At 51.4% G+C, this 25,863-nt stretch overlaps 1 protein-coding gene across 1 annotated transcript; it reads left to right on the forward strand.

Annotated features, from left to right (window-relative positions):
- Window positions 1-25,863, forward strand: TRPM4 (transient receptor potential cation channel subfamily M member 4). The gene is made up of 25 exons (XM_016206075.2): window positions 1-24; window positions 275-396; window positions 4,670-4,844; window positions 5,191-5,371; window positions 5,554-5,717; window positions 5,846-6,029; window positions 7,994-8,055; window positions 8,156-8,347; window positions 8,520-8,619; window positions 12,088-12,200; window positions 12,448-12,834; window positions 13,008-13,142; window positions 15,214-15,343; window positions 15,511-15,656; window positions 16,898-17,010; window positions 17,372-17,449; window positions 19,194-19,607; window positions 21,331-21,463; window positions 21,565-21,739; window positions 22,041-22,218; window positions 23,990-24,183; window positions 24,416-24,548; window positions 24,753-24,825; window positions 24,917-25,022; window positions 25,478-25,863. The coding sequence occupies exons 1-25, from the start codon at window positions 1-3 to the stop codon at window positions 25,480-25,482; spliced, it is 3,717 nt and encodes a 1,238-aa protein (XP_016061561.2). The 3' UTR covers window positions 25,483-25,863.

Raw genomic sequence — 25,863 nt, forward strand, 5'->3', positions numbered from 1 at the left:
ATGGTGGGCGCAGAGAAGGAACAGGTACAGTGGCCGGCCCCGGGTCTGAGGGAGCGGGAGCTGGGCGCCTGGTCTCCGGCTTTCCAGAGAGGAGGGCGCTGGATACCCAGATTCTTGGGTCAGACAAAGAAGGGGTTTGGCGGGCCCCGGACTCCTGGGTCCTTCTGGCTAGGAGGGGGCTGTGTGTGGGGGCCGAGACTCCTGAGTCTAGGGGAGGAGGGAGCTGGGGTCCCTGACCCCTGTTCCTGGAGCAGGGCGCGGGGTGTGACTCCAGGTCTCGGCACAGAACTGGAGTCCCCCCACCCCCACCCCTTGTTCCCGTCCCCAGAATTGGATCCCCAAGATCTTCAAGAAGAAGACGTGCACGACATTCATCGTCGACCCCACAGATGCGGGGTGAGGAGTTGCTCGCCCTGGGACCCGCTCCGAGCGTTCCCAGACCGCTGACCCGCCCACCGCTGATCTCACCCTTTGCCCCCCCCAAACACTTGGGGCACTTCCAAGGGCGTTCCCCTGTGGTGCTGTCCCTCGGGGCGGATTTGGGTCTCTGCAGACACTTGCTATTTCCCACGCTTCTGCCCGTGGTCAGTGTTAAAGCGCCAGGACTTGGTTCTGTGTCTTTCCTTCCCCTTGTCTCTGTCTCTTGTGCCACTTTCTGTTTTTCTTTTGCTGTCTCTGTTTTATCCATCCATCCATCCATCCATCCATCCATCCATCCATCCATCCATCCATCCATCCATCCATCCATCCAAGAAACCTTCACTAGTGCTCCCAAGACAGCATACTTTTCAGGAGCACAGGCCCTGGGGGCACAAGCTGTGTGGCTTTGGGCAAATTCTTGCACCTCTCTGGGCCTTATCCACCTGTCATCTGGGCATAAAACAGACCCAACCCCCCGGGGTTATGGTGAGAATTAATCGCTTGTGTTATTTCTGGAACAGTGCCGGGCACTCCCTAAGCACTGAGAAATGCCTGCAACTCCCATGGGCAGGGAGCAAGCACTGCCCGCGCAGGCCCAGAGCTGGTGCTGGGTGGCCACGATGCCAGACAGTTCGCCACCCGTGGGCAGCTCCTGCCCTCAGTGATTGTCTGCAGTGGGGTCTGGCTTTCTAGTTATTCTCGAGACAACCTTCGGGGCATGGGAAATGTTGACGTTCCTAGGTTAGTGTATTCTGTTGATGCAGTCCGGCTTGCGATGATGCATAAACAGATACGCATCTATGGGGTGAGTGCTAGAAAACTTTACTGGTGGACACCAGAGTGTGGTCAAGAAAGTTTAGGAACCGCTGGTCTAGAGGGAGGAGGGTATCGGCAAGACAGGGAGATTGGGGCTGTAAAGGGCGTGCCACTGGGTCTCTTGGAGCTGAGAGGAGCATCTGGCTAAGACTGGGGAGGAGATGGGGTGTCACTACTGTCTTCTGGAGGAGGGGGCCAGTGAGGTGACATTTGAAGGATGAGCTGGAGTTTGACAGTTGAAGGCGGAAACTCCAGGAGTGGGAACAGCATGTGCAAATTGCTGTCTATTGATAACCTCAAGTGGCTTGAAAATGGAGCAAAGTTCAGGGTGCAGGAGCACTGTTGTGAGAGTGGAGGCCAAGCAGATTGTCTGGGCCAGACCTCACGGGGCCTCAAATGCTACCCCAAGGGTATGGAACCTTGTCCTAGGGTGCTGGGGAACCACGAGAGGGGCAGGGGCAGCTCTGGATGTGGGACGACCCTCTGGGGGCCATGTGAGGATGAATAGGAGTTCGGGAAGCCAGAGAAGAGGTTGGTCGAGGATCTGGGTGGGAGGGGAAGAGGCCTGAGCTAGGCCAGGGCTGTGGGGACACAGAGAGAAGACGAAGGCAGGAGCTTAGGGAGTGATGGATTTGGGGAGCAAGGAGAGTGGCTCCTGGACATTTGGCCTGGGGACTGGGAGACAGTGGGGTTGTCCCCAAGAGGAGGGAACCAGGAGGATGAGCAGGTGTAGGGAAAGTTTTGGAGCTCAGTGTGAGATCTCATGGGCTGGAGGGGCCCAAGGGGACCCCGGGGCATGGCAGACCTGAGGCTGGGACTCAGGAAGGTCTGGGACTCCCACCCAGGGTTTGAAAAGTCAGAGCTGTGGGTGGTAATGGCAACTGGGAGTGAGATGTTATGGGGGAAGGTGTAAACTTAGGAAGGTTGAAAGCTGGTAATTCTATGCCTTTTTTTTTTTTCCCCATGGAAGAGCAGTTTGCAAAAACCCGTCTCTAAATGCTGCAAGATAAATATGCACACCTCAGGTCACCATGGCCTCTGGTCCAGCCACTTAGTTTCCACCTGATGCTGCTTTCCCTCAAGTGACTTGTCTGACCCCTGAGGGCATCAAGTTTGAGACCTGTGGAGGGAAGCCACGTGGTCCTGGACGTGGGGCCAGCAACACTCAAAGGGGGCGCAGAGGAAGGGAAAGCCACAGATGAGGCAGGGACACAGCCGCTAGGGGGGCAAGTGTGCTCTGCCAAGGGAAAGGTTTTCTGGAACCGGAGCCTGTCAGCTGTGACCAGTGCCACTTTGTGATAGTTGGATGAGACCTGAATAGAGGCCATTGTATTTGGAGACTTGCGGGTAATTGCTGATCTTATCAGGAATAATTTCAGTCTCGGTGGCTACACTGAGACGGAGGAGGGTGGGAGCTGAGAAGTGCAGAGGGGAACTGGCCAGCCCTGTCCACCAGAACTTTTGGTGAACAAAAAGCAACATCCAATGTGGCACCACTGGCCACATGTGGCTCCTGACCACTCCCAGGAATGGAATTTTTAATTGTATTTAATTACAATTTATTTGAATATAAAGAGCCCCGTGTGGCTAGGGGTTACTGTATTGGACAGCTCAGGTTCTGTATCATTCTATGAATAAGCTTTGCCAGGAAGGGCTAATGGGAAGTAGATGGAAGGGAACAAGGGAGTCCAAGGATGGGGTTGAGATGAGTGAAAGGATTAAGTGGGTAAACTGAGGCATGCCAGGAGCCTGGAGGTAGACTCAGAAGGGAGGAGGCATGTGTCCTGCCCTGTGGTCTCACTGTGCCAGGAGCTGGGCTGAGTGTGTTCTGTTGATCCTGTGTGTGGATTGGGTGGCCATTCTTTTGTTGACCAAAGGCTTTTTGTGTGTGTGTGTGTTTTTTTTTAAAATATATCTTTATTGATTTCAGAGAGAGGAAGGAAGAGAGAGAAACATCAATGATGAGAGAGTCATTGATCGGCTGCCTCCTGCATGCCCCTGACTGGGAATCGAGCCTGCAACCCAGGCATGTGCCCTGACCGGGAATCGAGCCATGATCTCCTGGATCCTAGGTCGATACTCAACCTCCAAGCCACCCCCGACTGGGCTGTTGACTAAAGTTTTGTCTTCATAGCTCTTATCAAATCCACATGCCACTTGTGCCGTTCTTTCCATAAAATTGGTCCTGAGGTCACTGCTCACTCTGTTTTCGTAAATGCGGGTCTCCTGCGATCTGAATCCCTTCTGGAAGTGAGGACCAAAGAGACTGAGACACATTTGCAACTAAATCCTTCATTCCCCAAAGCCCGTGTTCCTTGCTCTTTAAAACTCTGGTGCTAGCCCTGGCCTGTGTGGCTCGGTTGGGCATCGCCCTGTGCACCGAAAGGTTGTCGGTTCGGTTCCCGGTCAGGGTGGATGCCTGGGTTGCGGGCTCCATGCCCGGGAGGGGGCATGCAGGAGGCAGCCCATCCATGTTTCGCTCTCACATTGCTGTTTCTCTTTCTCCCTGTCGCTCTCCCTTCCTCTCTCTCTAAAAATCAATTTAAAAAGATCTTTAAAACTCTGTCCAATCGCATTTAGACAGCAAGGGCTACTTGAGCGTTTATTTAGGGGGAAAAAAATGTCATATGTGACCCATTTGTTATAAAGAGAAAGAAACAAGCCACAAAAGACAATTACAATGAAAGGCCAGTAAAGGTGTTTACCTCCTCACTGGAGGCTGTTGCCAGCCCACTTTTCTGAGCCCAAAGCCAGCTTTTCTGTGTCAAAAAGAAAGAATAGCAAAGGGTTGGGCATGAAAGCTGTTCTAGCACCAGCTGAGCCTCTCTCCTTGACAGCAGTCGGGCCTGAAAAAGGAATGACGTCCTCGCTGTTTGTTATTCAGGGTTATTTAAAGCTCTGCGTGGAGCCCACGGAGAGTCTGGCATGCAGCCCTCATTCCGGGGAGCATCACGTTATGTCATTGGCTCCTTAGTTCTACGGACTAGGCTCTGTTATTGTTGTCTTTTCATTTGAGGAGGAAATTTAGCTCAGAGAAGGGAAACCACTTGCCCAAAGTCACACAGCTGCCTCAGCCTCCAGCACATGCGTGCTCTCTGAATGTCTCTGGATTGTTCCTTTTCACGGTGAATATGATCTGTGTGGACTGTGGGCAGCGAGGCCCCTGCAGGCCCAGCAAGGGGGGGGCCCCGCAGACGCCCCCACTCGGGCTTCCTTGGGCCGCTGTAGCTTCCTTCTGGTGGGCAAGGTGACTCTCTCCTCCCACCCCAGTGTCTCCCTCAGGCTGCTTGGAGCCAGGAAGGGGCAGAGCCAGGGCCAGCAGGGACTGTGACTGCTTCTGGGGAGCAGACGAAAGTATGGACCCTCCTCTGGGATGCTTGGGGCTGGTGGGGACACCCCTGGGCTCATGTTGCCCCTTACCCCTCTCCTTCAGTGGGACCTTGTGCCAGTGTGGGCGTCCCCGGAGTGCCCACCTGTCAGTGGCTGTGGAGGATGCGTTCGGGGCAGCCGTGGTGACCATTTGGGACAGTGACTTGCACACCACGGAGAAGCCCACTGATGCCTACGGGGAGCTGGACTTCCAGGGTGCCGGCCGCAAGGCCAGCAATGTGAGGCCTGCATGCGGGGCAGGGCCAGGGTTGTGCGTGGGGCTGCATGCCTCGGGGCTCTCAGAGCTGGGCCTGGGGCGCCCCAGCTGAACACTGTGTCTCCCCATTTGCCCATCCCTGTCTTCACTTTTCTCCGGGCCTGGGTCTCCTTCTCTTTGGGTCTGGGTCTCCTCTCTGGGCCTGTGTCCCCCTCTCTCTGGGTCTCTGTCCTCTCTGTGTGTCTCTGTCCCTACCCCTGGGTCTCTGCCATCCTCTCTTTGTGTCTTTGTTCCTTTCTCCCTGGGTCTCTGTTTCCTTCTTGGTTTCTGTCCCCCTCCCCGTGTCCCCTCCTCCCATGTGTCCACAGTTCCTCCGGCTCTCTGATCGCACGGATCCAGCTACAGTTTATAATCTGGTCACGCGCACATGGGGCTTCCGGGCCCCGAACCTGGTGGTGTCAGTGTTGGGGGGGTCGGGGGGCCCCATCCTCCAGACCTGGCTGCAGGACCTGCTGCGAAGCGGGCTGGTGCGGGCCGCGCAGAGCACAGGTGACTGAGGGTGGGTGGGGGACTCTGCCTCCTGGGCGGGCTGGCTGCTGATCCCCCGCTTCTCTGGGATGCTGCCTCCCCTCCATCTCTGTGTATGGGTTTTTGTCTCTCTATTCTCTCTCTGTTTCTCCACAGGTGTGTTTCTGGACCTCACCATCATCACCCTCTTTGTCTCTGTGTAGGGGCCTGGATTGTCACCGGGGGGCTGCACACAGGCATTGGCCGGCATGTCGGTGTAGCTGTGCGGGACCACCAGACAGCCAGCACTGGGGGCACCAAGGTGGTGGCCATGGGCGTGGCGCCCTGGGGTGTGGTTCGAAATAGAGAGGCCCTCACCAACCCCAAGGTAGGACCCAGGGTCTTGGGAAAGGAGGGGCTGCGGACCTGGGCTCCTGGGTCTGAGGGAGGAGGAGCTGGGGCCTGTCCTCCTAGCCCTCATGGAAAGACTCCCTCGTCTGGCCCCTTGTCCCCCAGGGCTCGTTTCCTGCGAGTTACCGGTGGCGCGGTGACCCCCAGGACGGGGTCCAGTTTCCTCTCGACTACAACTACTCTGCCTTCTTCCTGGTGGATGACGGCACCCACGGCCGCCTGGGCGGCGAGAACCGCTTCCGCCTGCGCTTCGAGTCCTATATCGCCCTGCAAAAGACAGGCGTGGGAGGTGAGTGGCTTCCTCCACTGGCGGCCCAGGGTCCCAGGCTCAGGACCCCAGCGATCTGATCTGGTTGAAATTTGGGCTTTGGGGCAAGGAGGAGTTTTCTATGGTCAAGGCCTTCCCCATCATTTGCTATGTTTAAAAAAATCTTTATCTGAAAAACACAGGAGTGGACAGCTTGATCTTTTTTTTTTTTTTAAACAAACTGAATCCACTTATGCAACCAGCACTCAGATCAAGAAACAACATTAGCAGCCTCAGAAGCCGCCTCCTGCCGGCACCCAAGGGTCACCTTATCCTACTCCTAACATCACCTGTGTTTCTGACCTGTGTTTGTGCTTCACTTCCATCTGCACCTTTTAGGCTTCTTATATTCGACATCATTTCTGTGAGCTTTATTCATATCATTGCCTAAGTTGTAGTTTGTAAATAACCCATGAGTAAAAGAAGAAAAAAGTTAGAAAATATTTTGAATGAATATATGACATACCAACACTTTTGAGATGTAGCTAATGCAGTATGTAGAGGAAAATTCATACATTTAAAGGCATAATATCCAAAAAAAGAAGAAAGACTGAAAATGAATGATTTAAGCCTCTAATTTTAAAACCCTAGAAACAAAACAACAAATCTAGGGAAAGTAGAAGCAGGAAAAGAAAATAGACAAGGGCAGAAATTGAAATAGAAACATGTACAGTGAACAATACCAACTAAAACCAAAGCTGTTTCTTTGCAAACATTTCTGCTTAATTATTAAACTTTACTCAGCTTTTTAGCAATGTTAATCTTATTTTCTAAATTATCATATAGTAAAACTTAACTTTTTTGGGAGGTGCATTCTGTGATTATAGATCCATGTGACTTTCCACAATCAGGACACAGATGGATATGAAACCTTGAAGGCATCCATTCCTTCTGTACCCCAATCCCTAGCAACCACTGATCTCTTCACCATCACTCTTGTTTTCTCTTTTCCAGAAGGTCATATAAATGGAATAATAAAATACATAATCTTTTGAGACTGGCTTTTCACACAACATATTATGGCAGCTTTAATATGTGCCCTTTGGAACAAATCAAATCATACAAAGGTATATAAAGAAACAGTTAATTATCTTGCCTACCTCGCTCCAACCCCCTCTATTGGGGTAATCAGTCTTACACAATTTGGACTTTATCCTTTCATACCTTTCTCTATGCTTATGAAATTCTATGCAATTATATTTCCACATACACTGTGTTTCTTTCTTGTACTGTACATTTACCTATTACACTTTGTGTGTGTGTGTTAATCCTCTGAGGATTTTTTTTCCATTGCTTTTTCAGAGAGTGGAAGGGAGGGAGGGGGGAAAAGAGAGAGACACATACACATTGACTGGTTGCCTCCCGCACATACCCTGACCGGGGCAGGGAGCAACCCCGCAACCCAGGTACATGCCCTTGGCTGGGAATCGAACCCGAGACACTTTTATTTTTACATTATTACTTCTGAATAAGTGTGAATAGTAGTATTGCTGTCTCATTTTTTATTTTAATGGGAATAGAGTTAGTAGAAAGCTTTTTATATTACTTTAATATTTGGCTTTGGTAGATACCCCTTATTGTATTTGGATAGTCCTTTCTTTTCCTTATTTCCTTCATTTTCTGTTTGAACTTTCACCGTCTCCTGGCTCCTGGGGGTTAAGCAACCATAGGATTGCCTCATGCCTCTAACAAACATGGGTCTCATTCAGGAACCCAGGAGTCCAGGCCCCCAGCCCCCTCCTTCCTTGAGAAGCTGAGCATTATTGTCTTTAAAATATGGCCCCTCCCAAAGTGCTCAAAAACAGGACAATTCCCATGAGCCTCAGGACAGGGATTAGGCAGAAGCCAGCGTTTACCCCAGGGACTCCAGGCAAATGTGGTTCTCTACTGTCCCTGGCAAAGGCTGATGGGAGGTGACCATGCCCTTGGCTCTCTTCTCTCCTCAGGGACTGGAATTGACATCCCTGTTCTCCTCCTCCTGATTGATGGTGATGAGAAGATGTTGAAGGTATAGGGGCCCAGATGCCTGGATCTAAGGGGATCTGTATATACTTCAGGTGGGGTGAATTCCTGCCTTCCCTGACCTGACTCCCCCCTTTATCTTGTAGCGGATAGAGGACGCCACCCAGGCTCAGCTCCCCTGCCTTCTGGTGGCTGGGTCTGGGGGAGCTGCAGACTGCCTGGCAGAGATCCTGGAAGACACTCTGGCTCCAGGGAATGGAGGGGGCAGGCGAGGTGATGCCCGAGATCGGATTAGGCGTTTCTTCCCCAAAGGGGACCCCGAGGTCCTGCAGGCCCAGGTATGACATTGAGGGCCCAACTCAATGGAAGGGATCTGGGGATCTGAGCTCCTGGGTTCTGGGAGTAGAGGTTGCTGGGCACCTGGAATACCAGGTCCTGAAGCCTCCTGTGTCTCTGTGGACAGGGCCTAGGTGGAGCTGGGCTGGGGATGCTGAATTTGGTAATCTGCAGGTGGAGAGGATCATGACCCGGAAGGAACTGCTGACAGTCTATTCATCTGAGGATGGCCCTGAGGAATTTGAGACCATCGTTTTGAGGGCTCTTGTCAAAGGTAAGACTTGGACCCCCAAATTCTCCCACTCTCTCTGCTCAACTTTGGACAATTTTCCTGGCCTGGGCACTTATCTGTTCTCTCTCATCTAAGGCTGTGCCCCTTTTTAGCTCTTCTTCTTATCATTCCCCTTTGCAGTGTGTCTTGGGGCTTTGCACGGTGCTTTTGGACAGTCTCCCAAGACCTTTCATTATGTTCCAACAGCACTTTCTTTCTGTTGGATCATCCATGCATGCACACATGCATCCATCCGTGCATCCATCCATCCATCTATCCATCCGTCCATTCATCCATGCATCCACGCATCCATCCATGTATCCATCCATCCATCCATGTATCCATGTATCCATGTATCCATGTATCCATGTATCCATCCATCCATCCATCCATCCATCCATCCATCCATGCATCCATGCATCCATGCATCCATCCATGCATCCATCCATCCCTCTATCCATCCGTCCATTCATCATGCATCCATGCATCCATCCATGCATCCATCCATTCATGCATCCATCCATGCATCCATCCATGCATCCACCCACCCACCCACTCACCCACTTGTCCACTACCCTTCTGTACATTGCTTTTCCATCTACCCCTCATTCATTCATTCTTGATTCCTCCACCCACCCACCCACTTGCCTCTTCTTCCCTTCTACATGCCCCCAGAATGTTTCGGCGCTGCAGGGAGGGGATCAGAGGTGAGCCAGAGCGCTGTCTCCCAGGAGGAACTGTCTCCTGATACTTCACTAGAGGAGTGCATGATGCACACCGAGCTCGGGAGCATAACAGCCACCTGGCAGAAGCTGAGGACAGGCTAGTTATTCATTCATCAGACATCAGCCTGGGCTCCAGAGGTTAGAGCAGATCCATATCCTGCTCTCAGGGACCCCAGATCCTACCAGAGTTGTTTGGATACAACCTTAAATAAAATTTAAGACAAAAGCTTGAGAGAGGAGCTGCGGTCAGTAGGGAGAGGAAATTTAAGGAGGAAGTGGGATTTAAATCGTGCTCTGAAAAGGTGGTAGAATTTGGACTTACTGAGATGGGGAGGTGTGATAAATAGGCGGTAACGGGGATTCCCAGGGCTCTGTGGGGATGTGGGTGGGGGAGGTTATTTTTGGCGTCAGAGGAGTTTTAGAGGGAAAACACCCACTTAGATAAAACTCCTGAGAGACATAGTATCAATTTATAATGTGTTCTCAGCCCCAGGACCCCTCCCCAGTTGTGTCCACCATGTTCTGTGGTGGCAGAAAGAACAATTACTTCTGTCTTTGGAGTCAGATAAAGCTGAATTTGATAACAGCATGGCCCCTTCCTGGCTGTGTGGCCTTGAGAAAGAGACTTCCCTCTCTGAGTTTTAGTTTCTTTCTCTGAAAAATGGAGACAACCCCTTGCAGGAGTGTTGTGAGCCTGAGAGGCAGCTCATGAGCAGTGCCTGGTCCCTGGGGGGGCGAGGGGGCGACAAATGGGAGATCTTCCTGGTGTGATTCTCTTTCTGGTGGGACCATATCCTTGCACAGAGGATGAGAGTGGGCAAGTCTGATTCACTCTACGGAAGTTAAAGTGCGAGTTTCTTGGAGAAAACAGCAGCTCTGTAAGACGTGGTTTGGGGGATGGTGAGTCCATTGCCTGCAGAAGTGGAAGCGATCGCACTCCGCTGGGGAAATCGGAGCTGACTGGCTGGCTGGGTGATAGCAGAGCCCAAAGGATGGGGTTTCAGAGGGTGAGGAAGGAAGGGGGAAGGGAACAGAGGCTCATTAGGAGTCTAGCATGAGCCAGGCACTGTGCTGAGTGCTTGGCATGCACTTTTGCCCCTGACCCTCCATCCCTGCCTGCAAGGACTGTCTTCCCACTTTCCAGATGAAGAAACTGAGATCCAGAGAGGGGGCAGTAACTTGCCCAAGGTAACAGGTGCCAGGTTTTGTTCAGGCCTGTCTGACTCTCAAGCCCACTGCACAGGCTGTGTTTGGAGGAAGAGGTGAGAGACCCACATGGATGGCATGATGCACATGGCATGAGACAGCCAGAGAAGGAGGCAGGGCCAGACCGCCCAGGACCTCAGCTGAGACCTTGTCCTGAGAGGCGTGGGAGGGACAGGGTCAGTTCTGTGTGTAGAAGGACCCTCTGGGATCAGGTGGGGGCAGACTAGCGAGAAGAGGAGGACTGTGAGGAAAGGGAAAAGACTGCAGCGGTGGTGGTGGGACAGGATGGAGCTGGACCGTGGGGACAGTCGGGGCTGGAGAGACAGGGCTTGGGGACTGATGAGCTATGGCATATGAAGGGAAGGGAGGGACCAGGACAGCATCTGGGCTTCTGCCTCGTTGTCAAGGTGGACAAAGGCACTGTCCCCAGATGGAGGACCCAGGGAAGCATCAGTTTTGGGGAACCAGCCTGAGCTCAATATGGGACATGGTGAGCGTGAGGGCCTGGGGGAGGTCCAGCTGATACATGTTAAGAAAATCATGCAAGATATTATCAATATTCTTTCTGCTCTTGAAACTGTGAGGAAAGTGGGGCAGGTTCAGATTCTTACCAAATCCCACTCCATTTTGTTTTTTTAACCCTCACTCAAGGAGGATATGTTTTTATTGATTTGAGAGAGAGGGAGAGAGAGAGAAACATTGGTCGGTTGCTTCCCTGACTGGGGGGTCAAACCCGAAACCTAGTTATATGCCCTGACCAGGAATCAAACCCGCAACCCTTTGGTCTATAGGACAACTTTCCAATCAACCGAGCCACCTGGCCAGGGCCCACTCTGAACTTGCTTCTAGGCTTTGAAAAGAAATATCATTTTCTGCTACCATCCCCTTTCGTCTTGCGTATACCCCACGATTCAGGAAACGAGAGGGACTTTTGTTTGTGATCATATCCTGTGTTTTCCTGCACCCCGGCCTCTGCTCTGGCTGCTCCTGCTGACTGAAGGTTCTTTTCCAACTTAAAAGCACACCTTCAAATCCTACCGGTCTTTCCGAAGCCCTGCCTCAGTGCCCATCCTGTACTGAGGTGGCCTTGGATCACTCAAACCTCTATGATTGCGGCCTCCCCCGGGCCCTAATCAAGCTATGCCAACCTCCGAGGGCACCAGTCACCCTGAGGGCAGTCATGTGGTTCCGGGACCTATTTTCCTGGAATGAGCTCCTAAAGGGCAGAGACTGTATCCAGTTTCTCTCTCCATTTCTCCTACTGCCTGGTCCATAACCTGCCTCAATAAATGTTCAATGAACAAATGATTCCCTCTCCTTCTCCCTGGGGCCTCTAAACCTCTGGTCTGCACTCCGCCCTTGAGTTGAAGGACCTTCTGCTGATAGTAGCCTGACTTCTTGAAGACCCCAGACTCTGCCCAACGACAGCCCCTTTATATGGAATTTAAAAGTCAGGCATCCCAAACAGAAGCAAAACAGACATTCATCGGATGTTCCCACCCTCCCCCTGACTCTTGCCCTCTCCCTCTCACCCCTGCAGCCTGTGGGAGCTCTGAGGCCTCAGCTTACCTGGACGAGTTGCGTTTGGCTGTGGCTTGGAACCGCGTGGACATTGCCCAGAGCGAACTCTTCCGGGGTGACATCCAGTGGCGGGTGAGGGGCTGGAACCCCGGGGGCTGGGGATCCTGAGAAGGGGGATGCACTCTCCTCCCTCCTCGAGGTTTGGCCCGGTCCTCCATTCTGGCCTGCCTATCCATTTCCTATGGTCAGTGTCCCCATCTTGTTCCCTCCCCACCCACCCGGCACTCAGCTCTGTACCCCATCTCTTGTCCTTAACCTCTGACCTCACCCGGCCCCCTCTCTGCCCCTGCTCCTCTCTTCCCCTCGCCGCCGCTGCCAGTCCGTGCACCTGGAGGCCTCCCTCATGGACGCGCTCCTGAACGACCGGCCCGAGTTCGTGCGCCTGCTCATCTCGCACGGCCTCAGCCTGGGTCACTTCCTCACCCCGGGGCGCCTGGCCCAGCTCTACGGCGCCGCGCCCCCCAGCTCGCTCATCCGCAGCCTCCTGGCCCAGGCGTCGCACGGCGCGGGCACCAAAACCCCAGCCCAGAAACCCTCCGTGGAGCCGCGACTCCCCGACGTGGGCCAGGTGCTCCGCATGCTGCTGGGTGAGATGTGCGCGCCCAGGTACCAGGCCTGGGCCGCCGGGGGTCCCCACCACGACCACCACGGCTGCAGGGACGGCGACCTCGGCTGCAGGGACGGCGACCACGGCTGCAGGGAGAACGTAAGGACCCCAGGCTGGTAGGGGAGACCCAGAAGGACCCGGGACGGGGGCTCCGTTGGGAGGGGGTGAGGTCAGATAACAGGGTGCGCGATGGATCTGGGGTGGGGCCGATGGGGCGGAGCCAGGCAGGCCTCGGGCGGGGCCAACCCTTACCGCGCCTCCCTTGCCTGCAGGCTCAGCTGCTCCTGGTCAGGGCCCCCTCGGAACTCATGCTGGACGCTGTCCTCGGGCAGACCCCCTGGAGCGACCTGTTCCTCTGGGCACTGCTGCTGAACAGGGCCCAGATGGCCCTGTACTTCTGGGAGATAGTGAGTGCTGACTTGATCGCTGATCCTACTCTCCTGCCTCCCTGACCTTGAGTTCTACCAGACTCTAGTGTCCCCCCAATACCACTCCCTGACCTCTGATGTCACCCTGACCCCCCCTCCCCCCAGTCCTCTGCTCCTGATATATGGCCCCAGCCGCTGCCTCTTTTCCATATCATGCATTCCTTGTAACTTGCCTTTTTCTGTTAACAGTATACACTGGGCCGTTCCCCTGCCATTTATCAGGTCATGGGTTAAGTATAGACTTTATTTCATTTATATACTGTAAAGTGCACCATTTTAACCATTTAAAGTTTGTACAGTTCAGTAGCCTTGAGCACACTCATGATGTTGCACAACCACCTCTATTTCCTTCCAGGGCATTTTCATTACCCAAAAGGAAACCCTGTAGCCCTTAGCACTCCCTCCCCACCCCCTCTTCCTCCAGCCCCTGGTAACCGCTAATCTACTTTCTGTCTCCATGCGTTTGCCTATTTGGGATATTTTACATAAATGGAATCACATAATACGTGGCCTTTTTCATTTGACTCATGTCACGTAGCATAGTGTTTTCGGGGTTTATCCGTGTAGTAGTGTTTATCAGAATTTCCTTCCTTTTTGAAGGCTGACTAATAACCCATTGTACGATATACTATATTTTGTTTACCCCTTCACCCGCTGATGGACATCTGGGCTGTTTTGACCTTTTGGTTATTGTGAACACTGCCATGAAGATCGGTGTACACATTTCAGTCTCTGATTTCAGTTGTGTTGAGTACATACCTAGGACTGGAATTACTTGATCATATGGTGATTCTAGGTGTAATTTCCCAACCACATCCCTCCCAAGCTGGGCACTATATCTATTACTAGCCTAGCCTGCTATTCTTTGTCTTCTTTGTTCTTGAACTTTAAGAGGGCAGCTGAGGTTAATACCTTTATTTTTATTTTTTATTTATTTATTTTTTTAAATACATCTTTATTGATTTCAGAGAGAGGAAAGGAGAGGGAGAGAGAGATAGAAACATCAATGATGAGAGAGTCATTGATTGATCCCACAATCCGGGCATGTGCCCTGACAGGGAATCGAACCCCGATCGCCTGGATAGTAGGTCGACGCTCAATTGCTGAGCCACACCCGGCCGGGCAATACCTTTATTTTTAAGTGCTTTCAAACACCACCTGGGAAGCCACCTCTGCTCTGGGGAAGCTCCAGGAACAGTGAAACAAAGGCAAGCCCCTGAGCTATTTCTTCAGGGAGCCACCAGCTTGGTCCACACACACAACCACAGTTACTTCAGAGTATGGTCTGAACTGCTCCCTCTGGTGCCCAAAACCCACACCTTCAAGGCTGCCGCTGAGCTGGGGAGTTGGTGATGGGAAGTGGGCTAGTGTCACAGTGCTCTTTTACTGACATTTAGCAGATCCTTTCTTCATTAAGCATTTTCCTGTTCGTTGTAAGTTTCTTATTAGATTCCAGGATTCTAAGAAAGTTGATTCTGCCAGTTTCTGCCAGCTTGTTGTTTTTGTGGAGGGCAGGAGTTTTGAAGTTCTCTATGCTGCCATTTTAGGCAACATCTCCAACTGCTTCTTGGACTATCCGTAACCTCCGATGTCATTCAAACTCCAGCCCAGCCCTGGCCGGTGTGCCTTAGTTGGCTGGATGTGGTCCCTGCAGTGAAAGGTTGCCAGTTCAACTCCCGGTCAGGACACGTGCCCGGGTTGCAGCTGCATCCCCAGGAGGGGGTGTGCAGGAGGCACTGATCAATGTTTTGCTCTCTCTCTCTCTCGAAATCAATTTAAAAAGACAACCAAAAAAAAAACCCCAAAAAACCTACAGCGCAGTCCCTCGTATCTGAACTATCTGACTTCTGACATTTTCACCTGATGTCTAGTTTCTTCAAGATCCATCTACAAGCCTTAGTTTATCCTTGGCCTCTGTCGACCCTGGTCAGTTTCTGACCTCTGGCTGTGTTCCTTCTCTTGATCACAGGCACTCTACCCGCTCCCTCATCCTTCCGTGGACCTCCCTGCAAACTCTGACCCTATCCATGACCTCTCTCTGTCCCTCCAGGGCTCCAACGCTGTGGCCTCGGCTCTTGGGGCCTGTTTACTGCTCCGAGTGATGGCGCGCCTGGAGTCCGAGGCTGAGGAGGCCGCGCGGAGGAAGGACCTGGCAGCCAAGTTTGAGGGGCTGGGTGTTGGTGCGTGGGGCAGGGATACCTGGGGGCAGGGATACAGGGCTGCTGTGAAGGGCGTGCGGCTCCCCACTCCTCTCATGACCCTGCCCCCTCCCCGTCAACCCCATCTCTCCCCCCACATCGTCTCCTTCCTCATTTTTGTCCCTCTCACATGAATCCCCTGCTCGCAGATCTCTTTGGCGAATGCCACCGCAGCAGCGAGGACCGGGCTGCCCACCTCCTCCTCCGGCGCTGCCCTTTCTGGGGGGATGCCACCTGCCTGCAGCTCGCCATGCAGGCTGACGCCCGTGCCTTCTTTGCTCAGGATGGAGTACAGGTGAGCATCTGAGATGCCAGCATCCCAAACACTTCCCAGCTACACCCGGCAGCCATGTAGGACAAACCCTGGCATTGTGGGCAGTCCAAGCTCTTGACCAGTGTCTCCCTGTGGAGACCACCCCCCCTCCAGGAAGTCCCAGCCCTCTCCCAGAAAGTCTGCTCTTCCCATAAGAAGCCCCACCCCCTGCCACAGGAAAGCCAACGTTCCCACGGCAAAGGCCACCCTCCTAAAACGTTCCCCTCCACACAAAGGAAGTCCTGATGACTCGTAGGAAGTCCCAACTCTCACCCATAGGAAGTCCTTCCAATTCCTTAAGAGATCCCTAGTTCCAAGTTTCAACAATGAGAATGACCTTACTAGACAATACCTAGTGTTTTGGACACTGACACACTCTGGTTTAGGAAATCCCCCCCTTCCTGCAGGAATTCCCCTCTTTTGGGGACCCCTCCTTGTCCCTACAAGTTGAACTTTCTTAGTATCCTTAATCTAAGTCTAACAGGGGCACAGAGAGTGCCACCCTCAATACAGAACCTTCCTGTTCTGTCTGCACAACAGGAAGCCCAGCTGACCCCAACAGGAAGCCCCAGCCTCAGCTGTGGGAATGACTTGACTGGCATTTCAAATAATTACCCAGAGTCTTTTGCTTTGAATAGTCGTTAAACTCATGAGGTCTATTTTATGCCCTTTTCTTTTTTGAAAATATTTTTATTGATTTTTTAGAGAGAGAGGAAGGGAGAGGGAGAGAGAGAAACATCGATCGGCTGCCTCCTGCACGCCCCCTACCAAGGATCGAGCCGCAACTTGGGCGTGTGCCCTGATCGGGAATGGAACTGGCAACCGTTTGGTGCACGGGATGATGCCCCACCGACTGAGCCACACCAGCCAGGGCTATGCCCCTTTCTTAACTTCCCTGTGCCCAGTCTATGAAGAGCGAGAAAATATTAGTGCCTGTCTTCCTGGGGGTGTGGTGAGGGTTAGGTGAGTGAGCTAATCTATGCGAAGTGTTTAGCCCGGTACCTGGCATATTGTGTTAATAAACGTTGGCTGTTTAACTCTACTAGCCAGAACCTGGGGGAGGGTGGCCAAAGGTGAAGGCCACCTTTCCTCACCCTAATAGTTATGGTCCCCACATGGAGCACGTGCTCTGCGCTCTGGAGCTGTGGCCCAGTTCTTGCCTGGGGCGTCCGGGAAGGGGTGGTGGGGAGATTCAGGCTCCCAACCTTCCCCATACCCCACAGTCTCTGCTGACGCAGAAGTGGTGGGGGGAGATGGACAGCACTACGCCCATCTGGGCCCTGGTCCTCGCCTTCTGTTGCCCCCCACTCATCTTCACCGACCTCATCACCTTCAGGTCAGTCCCCCAGGGTTAGATTGTCAGGAAGGGGTGCTCAGTTTCTCTTCCTGCTCACTTTTGGCTACCTTTTAGTCTGCCTAGTGCTTCCCTGCCTTGTTTACTCTCTTTCCCTCCCTGAGACCGGGGGCATGTTCTGGGAGGTGAGCTTTTGGCGGGGGAAGTGGGCTTTCTGTATCTGTAGGGGCAATTCTTCTGCCTTCTGGCATGGCTCTGGGGCAATTCCCTTTGGGGTGACTCTAGAGGGGCACCTCCCTGTCTTCCTGCCATGCCTCTGGGTAAAGAAGGTGGGGATCTCTGAAGAATTCTTCTCCCAGTCTCCCCTCCCCCCATTCTCACTCTGTGCTCCTCTCCATGCCAGGAAGTCAGCTGAGGAATCCACACAGAAGGACCTGGGCTTTGACATGGATGGGAGCCTCAATGGGCAGGGGCCTGTCAGGTGAGTAGAGCACCAGCATGATATGAGGTGGGGCAACCCGGGGAGCTGCAGGTGCACCAGGTACAGGGAGCAAGGCTGGAGCGAAGAAGTGGGGCTTCAGGAGGTAGTGGTTTCATGCAGTCACTAAAGATACTGAGGAAGTTTCCCAAATGCCAAGCTCAAGGCTTGGTTCAAGGTTTGGTTCTGCCACCAAGGAGTTCCTCTTTGGAAATAAATTTGCTTCATGCTACATGTGCTTCCATCTTGATATAGCAAATGGTTCATTTAGGGATCTTTCATCTGTTTCTTTTTCTGATTCCAGGGCCTTCACTCTTTTTTTTTTTTAATGTTTTTATTGATTTTAGAGAGAGAGGAAGGGAGAAGGAGAGAGAGAGAGAGAAACATTGATGTGAGAGACAAACATCAATCAGTTGCTTCCTGTTTGCACTGGGACTGGGAACTGAACTGGAACCTGGGCATGTGCCCTGACCGGCAATCGAACTGGTGACCTTTTGGTGCACAGGATGACACTCAAGCAACTGAGTGACATAGGCCAGGGCCAGGACCTTTGCTCTTAATCTCTATGCTGTGGTACCATGAAAGGTATTTTCAAAATCAAGCCTAAGCAAATGAAATTAAATATTTATCAATCTTCTGATAAATCTGCAGAGTGAAGGTGCTGAAGGACTTGACTCTGAGTCAAGCAGACCTGGGTTCAAATTCTGACTTTGACTTTGGAACTGACTTCACCTTTGAGCTCCAGCTTTCTTTTATGTAAAGAGATGATACATAGAAGGTTGTTCCTCTGTTAGTCAGGTTAGGTTGGATGCTGCTGCAATAACAAAACATCCAAATCTGTCAGTGGCAGGTAACACGTTTCCCAGATTTAGCCACAATGCAGCATGTATCAGTGTTTTGTTCCTTTTTATGGCTGAATAATATCCCCTTGCCTGGCTAGACCACATTTTATATATCCATTCATCAGTTGATGAACATTTGGGTAGTTTCTACTTCTGGATCATTTATTTTCTGCTTGGTTTATAAAGAGAAAGTGCTTCTCCAAACCAGTTTGTTTCTCCTGTTAGCTTTTTGAACATATTATTAGTAGTATTATTCATTTTGGCATTTCTCTTTAGGGTCAGAATTAAGAGTGAGGATGAAATGGAGACAGGGGATCAGAATTCAGGAGAGAAGGGTCAGAGATATGAGTGGACCGAGAAGGTCGGAATTCAGAAGCCAAATAGGGCTGTGTGGTCAGATATCAGATATGAGGGAGGAAGACTTATGTGAGAAAACCTGACTGCATAATCTGATCTCAGAATCTGTGAGTCAGAGGGTAATATTCAGGGACTGAGTTTTCACACTTGGGGAGCCAAGGTCATGAAAGTGATGGGGTCAGAGGTCATATTTGAGGGTGAGAGGTCAGGCATGGTCCAAGGTCAGACAGAGTCAGAGATCGTGATGGTGCAAGAAGAGGGACTTGGACACTACACAAGAGTCAGAAGTCATCCAGAGCCAGAAGTCAAAAGGGTGGAGGGAGGGCAGAGGTGAGAGGTAAGCAGTCTTGATGGTAGGAGACTTCAGAGGTCAGAGGTTAGATACAAGGGTCACAAATCCAGGAGATGGCGGACCTCAGACTTAGTCTCAGTTCAGGCAGGGTCAGAAGTCATGAAGTTGCAGGGGGTCATGCGAAAGGTTAGTGGCCTCAGTGGTGAAGATCGGGTTCAGAGGTCAGGTTGAGCCCTCCCCTTTCTCTCCCCCTCAGGCGATCAGATCCCCCTGAGAAGATGCCATTGGGGGTGTTGAGTCAGCCCCGCTGCAGGCGGCGCTCCCCACGCCTGCGGCACTGGCCCCAGTTCTGGGGGGCGCCGGTGACGGCCTTCCTGGGCAACGTGGTCAGCTACCTCCTCTTCCTGCTGCTCTTCGCCCGGGTGCTGCTCGTCGACTTCCAGCCCTCACCGCCCGGTGCCCTGGAACTGCTGCTCTACTTCTGGGTCTTCACCCTGCTCTGCGAGGAGTTCCGCCAGAGCCTGGGGGGTGGCTGGGGCAGCCTGGCCACCGGAGGGCCAGGCCCCTGTCAGGCCCCGCTGCGCCGCCGGCTGCACCTCTACCTCACAGACACCTGGAACCAGTGTGACCTGGTGGCCCTTACCTGCTTCCTCCTGGGGGTGGGCTGCCGGTGAGTTCCCCTGTGGCCTTCACACCTCTAACCCCCGAGAGAGGGACAGAGAGAGAGAGAGAGAGAAACATCACTTTGTTGCTCCACTTATTTATGCACTCATTGGCTGATGCCAGGGATTGAACCCGCAACCTTGGCGTATCCGGACAACACTCTAACCAGCTGAGCTACCTGGCCAGGGCCTAACTCTGCTTATTCTTAAAAAACAAACAGAATCCCCTTCTTGATTGAAAGTACTGCATCTAGAAGCAATTTGATCCCAAGTGGATATCTGGCTTCGGAGGTGATAGGATTAAAGTGAGAACCCCACTGCTTCTGCCGCTGTTTATGCTAGATCTGGAGGTTACTAGAGGTTTCTCCGAGCCCCCAAACCTGGCCCTGCATCAGCACCACTGCCAGAATTTAGTGAATGGATGAATTCTTTTCATAAGGCATTGAAACAAAAATTTTAAACTTTAAGACAAAGAAATTAGGCCAAACTATTCTCCACAAAGTCTCTTTCATTTTCTATTCCAGATAATAATCATATTAGCTGCTCTGGGTCCAGTACTCTGCTGATGATGTTTCTTTTTCTTTTTCTATAAAGTTCTAGCTGTAAGGACACTGCTCCTTTTGAGGAGAGCAGGTGAAGAACTTTGTGGACACAGTCTAGTGACTATTTACAAGGGCTACCCCCTAGTCTTTTCTCAGTTGATACACTGAGAGGCATGCTTCTTCCATGCTGTGTTAAAAATACTACCAAGTAATGCGACATGAATAATTTATTCCAACAGCAAGATAAGAGAGTTTTGCAGAATACTGTGCTTGTGTTTATTTCTTGTATTTTGTATAAAGTATCTTATGAAAGTGTTAAGGCCTTGTGCTACCATGCTTTAGGAGTACCAGTGATTTTTTAGACACTTTGTCAAGCTCACATTTTCTAGGGAAGAGAATTATTGCATGGGGGGAAAATCCTAAGATCCTGGCTTATAATGGAGAAATTTCCAGGGATCGCCAGAATTGTGTGGATGAATCATTTTGTTTTGCCAGTATCTTCTAGATGGACATTTTGGTGGTTTCTAATTTTTCATTATTCCAAAGTAATAAAAGTTTACATCAGATTTAAATTTTGTAGGTCAAAGTTTACATATTCTTGATGTGGACAGATTTCCTTGTAAAATAGTTTCACCCATTTACACATCCACCATCAGGATAAGAGAGCGCCCTCTTGAGGACATGCTTGGCAAAATCTAACATTTTCAATCTAAAATTTTGTAGCTCTCAATTTAACTTTTACTTTTTTTTTTTTTTGGCCAATGTGATGGGTAAAAATGACCTCTCCTTTTTAAATTTATGCATCCCTAAGTACTAGTTAGATTGTGCATCTTTTCATAACGAATGGTCACATGGACTTCTGTCAATTGTCTTTTCATATCCTTTGCCCCGCTTAAAAAAATTTATCTTCATTGATTATATATATATATATATATATATATATATATATATATATATATATATATATATATGTATGTATATGTATGTATATGTATGTATATGTATGTATATGTGTGTGTGTGATTTCCAGTTGGCACTGTGAAATCTGAGAATGCGAGGGTCCCGATTTCCCCACTCCACCCTGGGGAAGGCCACAGCCTTACCTGAAGCCTGGTGTTGGGAAGACGCAGGTTTTCCTATGCACTCTGTGACCCTTGAGTGACCCCTGTGTCGTCTCCCCACACCCCAGGCTGACCCCGGGCCTGTATGAGCTGGGTCGTACAGTCCTCTGCCTCGACTTCATGGTCTTCACGCTGCGCCTGCTGCACATCTTCACGGTCAATAAACAGCTGGGGCCCAAGATCGTCATCGTGAACAAGATGGTGAGGGGGTGGGGCCTGGGTGGGCGGGGCCAGAGTCGGGTAGGCGGGGCCAGAGTCGGGGAGGGCGGGGCCAGGTGTGGTCACATCTTCCTTTCCTGTAGATGAAGGACGTGTTCTTCTTCCTCTTCTTCCTCGGAGTGTGGCTGGTTGCCTACGGGGTGGCCACGGAAGGTCTCCTTAGGCCCAAAGATCAAGACCTCCCGCAAATCCTGCGCCGGGTCTTCTACCGGCCCTACCTGCAGATCTTCGGGCAGATCCCCCAGGAGGAAATGGACGGTAAAAAGGGATGAGGGGCCTGATGCTCTCGGAGTCTCTATTCCCCGTCTCTCTAAGTCTCTGGGTCTCTCTCTGGGTCTCTGAGCGGGCACCCCTCCCCTCATACCTATGGGACTCTGTCCTCTCTTGTATCTCTGCTCCCTGTCTCTAGGTCTCTGTGTCTCTTTGGGTCCCATTCCCCGCGTTTTCTGGGATTCTGTCTCCTTCTCTCTGGGTCTCTGTGCCCCCATGGCCCTCTGGATTTCTGTCTTCGTTCACTCTCTGTCTCTATGCCCCCATCTCTGAGTGTCTCCTTTCACAGTGGCCCTCATGGACCATGTCAACTGCTCATCGGAGACGGGCTTCTGGGCGCGCCCACCCAGGCCCCTGGCAGGCTCCTGTGTCTCCCTTTATGCCAACTGGCTGGTGGTGCTCCTCCTTGTCATCTTTCTACTCGTGGCCAACATCCTGCTGGTGAATCTTCTCATCGCCATGTTCAGGTGAGGAGGCCCTGCCCTGTCTGATCTGACATCACTCACCATGACCCTTGACTCTAGCATGACTCTTGAGCCCAGCCTGATGCTTGACGCCAGCATGATTGATTCTTGATCCCACTTTAATCAATCTATAGTCCCTGAATTCTGACTCAAATCTAATGCTAGCTTGTCCCCAGACCCAGCATGAAAGTCAGATCCAGCCAGACTCTGCTTCTGACCTGGACTTTGGACTCTGATATTCTCTCTGAGCCTAGGCTGAAGGTTTAAATTTTTTTTTATTATGACAAAGTATATAACATAAGTCACCATTTTTGCCATTTTAAGTATACAATTCAGTGGCATTAATTACACTTATTATGTTTTATAACCATCACCACTATTTCCAAAACATTTTCCCACTCCAAACAGAAAATGTGTACCCATTAAGCAAGCAATAACTCACAGTTTTTTGCTCCCCCAGTCCCTGATAACCTCTAATTTACTTTATGTCTCTATGACTTTGCCTATGCTAGGTGTTTCTTAGTGTGTGTTCATTGTTGTTTTAAGTGTTTCTTATAAGTGGAATCATACAATATTTGTCCTTTTGTGTCTGGCTTATTTCACTTAGCATAAAGTTTTCAATGTTCATTTATGCTGTGGCATGTGTCAGCATTCATTCCTTTTTAATGGCTGAATAATATTCCATTGTATCGATCTAAGACATTTTGTATTTTGTTTATTCACCTGTTGATGGAACCCAAGGTTGTTTCCATCTTTGGCTGTTGTGAATAATGCTGCTGTGAACATTGATATTCATGTATCTGTTTAAGTCTGTGTTTTGATATCTTTTGGGTATGTTTCTCGAATAGAATGCTATGTTTTGTTTTTTTAAATTGATTTCAGATAGAGGAAGGGAGAGGGAAAGATAGAAGCAACAATGATGAGAGAGTCATTGATCAGCTGTCTCCTGCACACCCCCTGCTGGGGATCGAGCCTGCAACCCCAGGCATGTGCCCCTGATCAGGAATCGAACTGTGATCTCCTGGATCATAGGTTGATGCTCAGCCACTGAGCCATGCCAGCCAGGCGAGTTTGTTGTTTTTAAATGGTTTGGTAGAATTCACCAGTGAAACTTGATTCTGTGTGGGTTTTTAAAATATATTTTTTATTAGTTATCTCTTTGTTTATTTGTTATAGGTCTTTTGAGATTTTCTATTTCTTCTTGTGTCAGTTTAGGTAATTTGTGTGTTTCTAGGAACTTTTCCATTTCATCTAAGTTATTTTTTTAAATTGATTTTAGAGAGAGATAGGGAGAGAGAAACATTGATTTGTTGTTCTACTTATTTATACATTCATTGGTTGATTCTTGTATGTACTGTGGCTGGGGATCAAACCCACAACCTTGGGATGAGGCTCTAACTAATGAAGCTAACTGCCACAAGGCCTAGGTTATCTTTTTTGTTGGCATATGGTTGTTGATAGTATTCTCTTATAATCCTTTTTATTTCTGTAAGGTTGGTAGTAATGTCCCCATTTTTATTTCTGACTTTAGTTGTGTTCAGACTGACTTCTGAACCTGACTTCAACCTCTACCCTAATCCTTGACACTATCCCCAACTTGACTTCTGATCTCTGACCCTTGGCCCTTCTATCCTAACTCCCATCCTGTAATAACCTCAGACATTATTGATTCTGACATCTGCCTGCTGCCTTGGACTTGCCTGACATCTAACCTTGATCCGTGCCTCTGACTGAGGTTTGGCCTCTGGTGACCCTTGACCTCTGGTCCCCACAGCTACACCTTTGGCAAAGTACAGGGCAACAGCGACCTCTATTGGAAGGCGCAGCGCTATAGCCTCATCCGGGAATTTCACTCTCGGCCTGCGCTGGCCCCACCCTTCATCATCATCTCGCACGTGCGCCTCCTCATCCGCCAATTGCGCAGGCACAGGGCCAGCCTGCCGGCCTCCCTCAACATCCAGCATTTTCGTGAGAGCGGGTCTTGGCCCCAAAGAGAGAAACACAAAGGGCGGGACCCTGCGAGAAAGAAGAACATGGATAGTCTGGGGAGGATGTCCGGAAGCATCAGTGGGCAGGGCTTAGGCTGTCGGGAGCCTGGCCTGGGAGAGGTCACTCAGGGTTAAGTGGGGAGGCGGGGTCTGGGAGGGAGCAGGGCCGAGGACAGGTGGTCCCATTACTCTGTCCTGACCCTGCCCTCCAGGCGTCCACCTCCCTAAGGAAGCTGAGAGGAAGCTGTTGACGTGGGAATCGGTGCAGAAGGAGAATTTCCTGCTGGCACGTGCGAGGGACAAGCGAGAAAGTGACTCCGAGCGTCTGAAGCGCACGTCGCAGAAGTGAGGGCGGGGCCTGGCCGGGGGCGGGGCTTCTGGCCTCCCGGGGTACCCAGGATTTAGGGGGAGAATGGGCTGGGGTTTGCAAAGCACCAGGCTGAGTGGGCGGGGTCCTGGAACGATGGGGGCGGGGCTCCTGGGGCGGGGCTTGAGATGGGTGGGGCTTGTAGTCTGCACTGGCATCGGCCTGAAGTCCTGTGTTCCCAGGGTGGACACAGCGCTGAAGCAGCTGAGACAGATCCGCGAGTACGAGCAGCGTCTGAAAGGGCTGGAACGGGAGGTGAGGGCTCCGGGCCAGGCTGGGGTTGTGTGGGAGGGGTGCGAGGCAGTGGATTTCCATCTGGTGCCCTGATGTCCCATCTCCTCCCCAGGTCCAGCACTGTAGCCGTGTCCTGGGCTGGGTGGCCGATGCCCTGAGCCGCTCCGCGTTGCTTCCCCCAGGGGGGCCTGCGCCCCCAACCCCGCCTGGGCCCAAAGGTCAGTGTGTGGGGTTTACCTTCTGTCACTACCTTCTGTGTCTGCTTTCCAGGTCTGTGTTCACATATTTCTGCCTTTCTCTTTCACCACTCCTTTTTTTTTTTTTTTTAAATATGTCTTTATTGATTTTAGAGAGAGGAAGGGAGAGGGAGAGAGAGAAACATCAATCATGAGAGAGTCATTGAATGGCTGCCTACTGCACACCCCCTACTGGGGATCAAGCCCGAAATCCAGGCATGTGCCCTGACTGGGAATCTAACTGCAGTCTCCTGGATCATAGGTCGATGCTTAACTGCTGAGCCACGCCGGCCAGGCTCGCCACCCTTTCTTTGTCCCTGGTTCACTCTCTTGGTTTCCTTTGGGCTTTTCATGGGCTTCTCTCCTTTCTGCCAGTCTCCCATTTTTTCTGTCCTCTCTGTGCCCACCATCTGTTCTCTCTTCTCTCTTTCCCCTAGACTGAACCCTGTTGGCGGACTTCAAGGAGTAGCCCCCATGGGGATTTTGCACTCCCAGAGTAAGACCAAGCTGGTCCTGGACCCCTGAAAGTGGTGGCCTTGTCTTGAGGTGCACCCCATGCCATAGACTACCACTTGGATGGCTGTCGAGACCACCACGAGGAGTGTCTCATCCATTCAAACCACAGCAGGCCCGGCCCCTCCCAGAACCAGCCCCCCTCTGGGAGGATCAGCCTCTGGAGCCCAGGCAGGGCCCCTCTGAAGGCCCTGCCACAGCCGGCTGGGCGGGAGAAGGCCACAGGGTCCTGGGGGTACAGGGACCACAGACCCCACTCACAGCTCCCCACACTGGGGAATAAAGCCATTTGAGAGGAGTGGGGTCTCGA

This window comes from Miniopterus natalensis, chromosome 18 (assembly GCF_054644295.1).
Source record: "Miniopterus natalensis isolate mMinNat1 chromosome 18, mMinNat1.hap1, whole genome shotgun sequence".
Classification (NCBI taxonomy): domain Eukaryota; kingdom Metazoa; phylum Chordata; class Mammalia; order Chiroptera; family Miniopteridae; genus Miniopterus; species Miniopterus natalensis.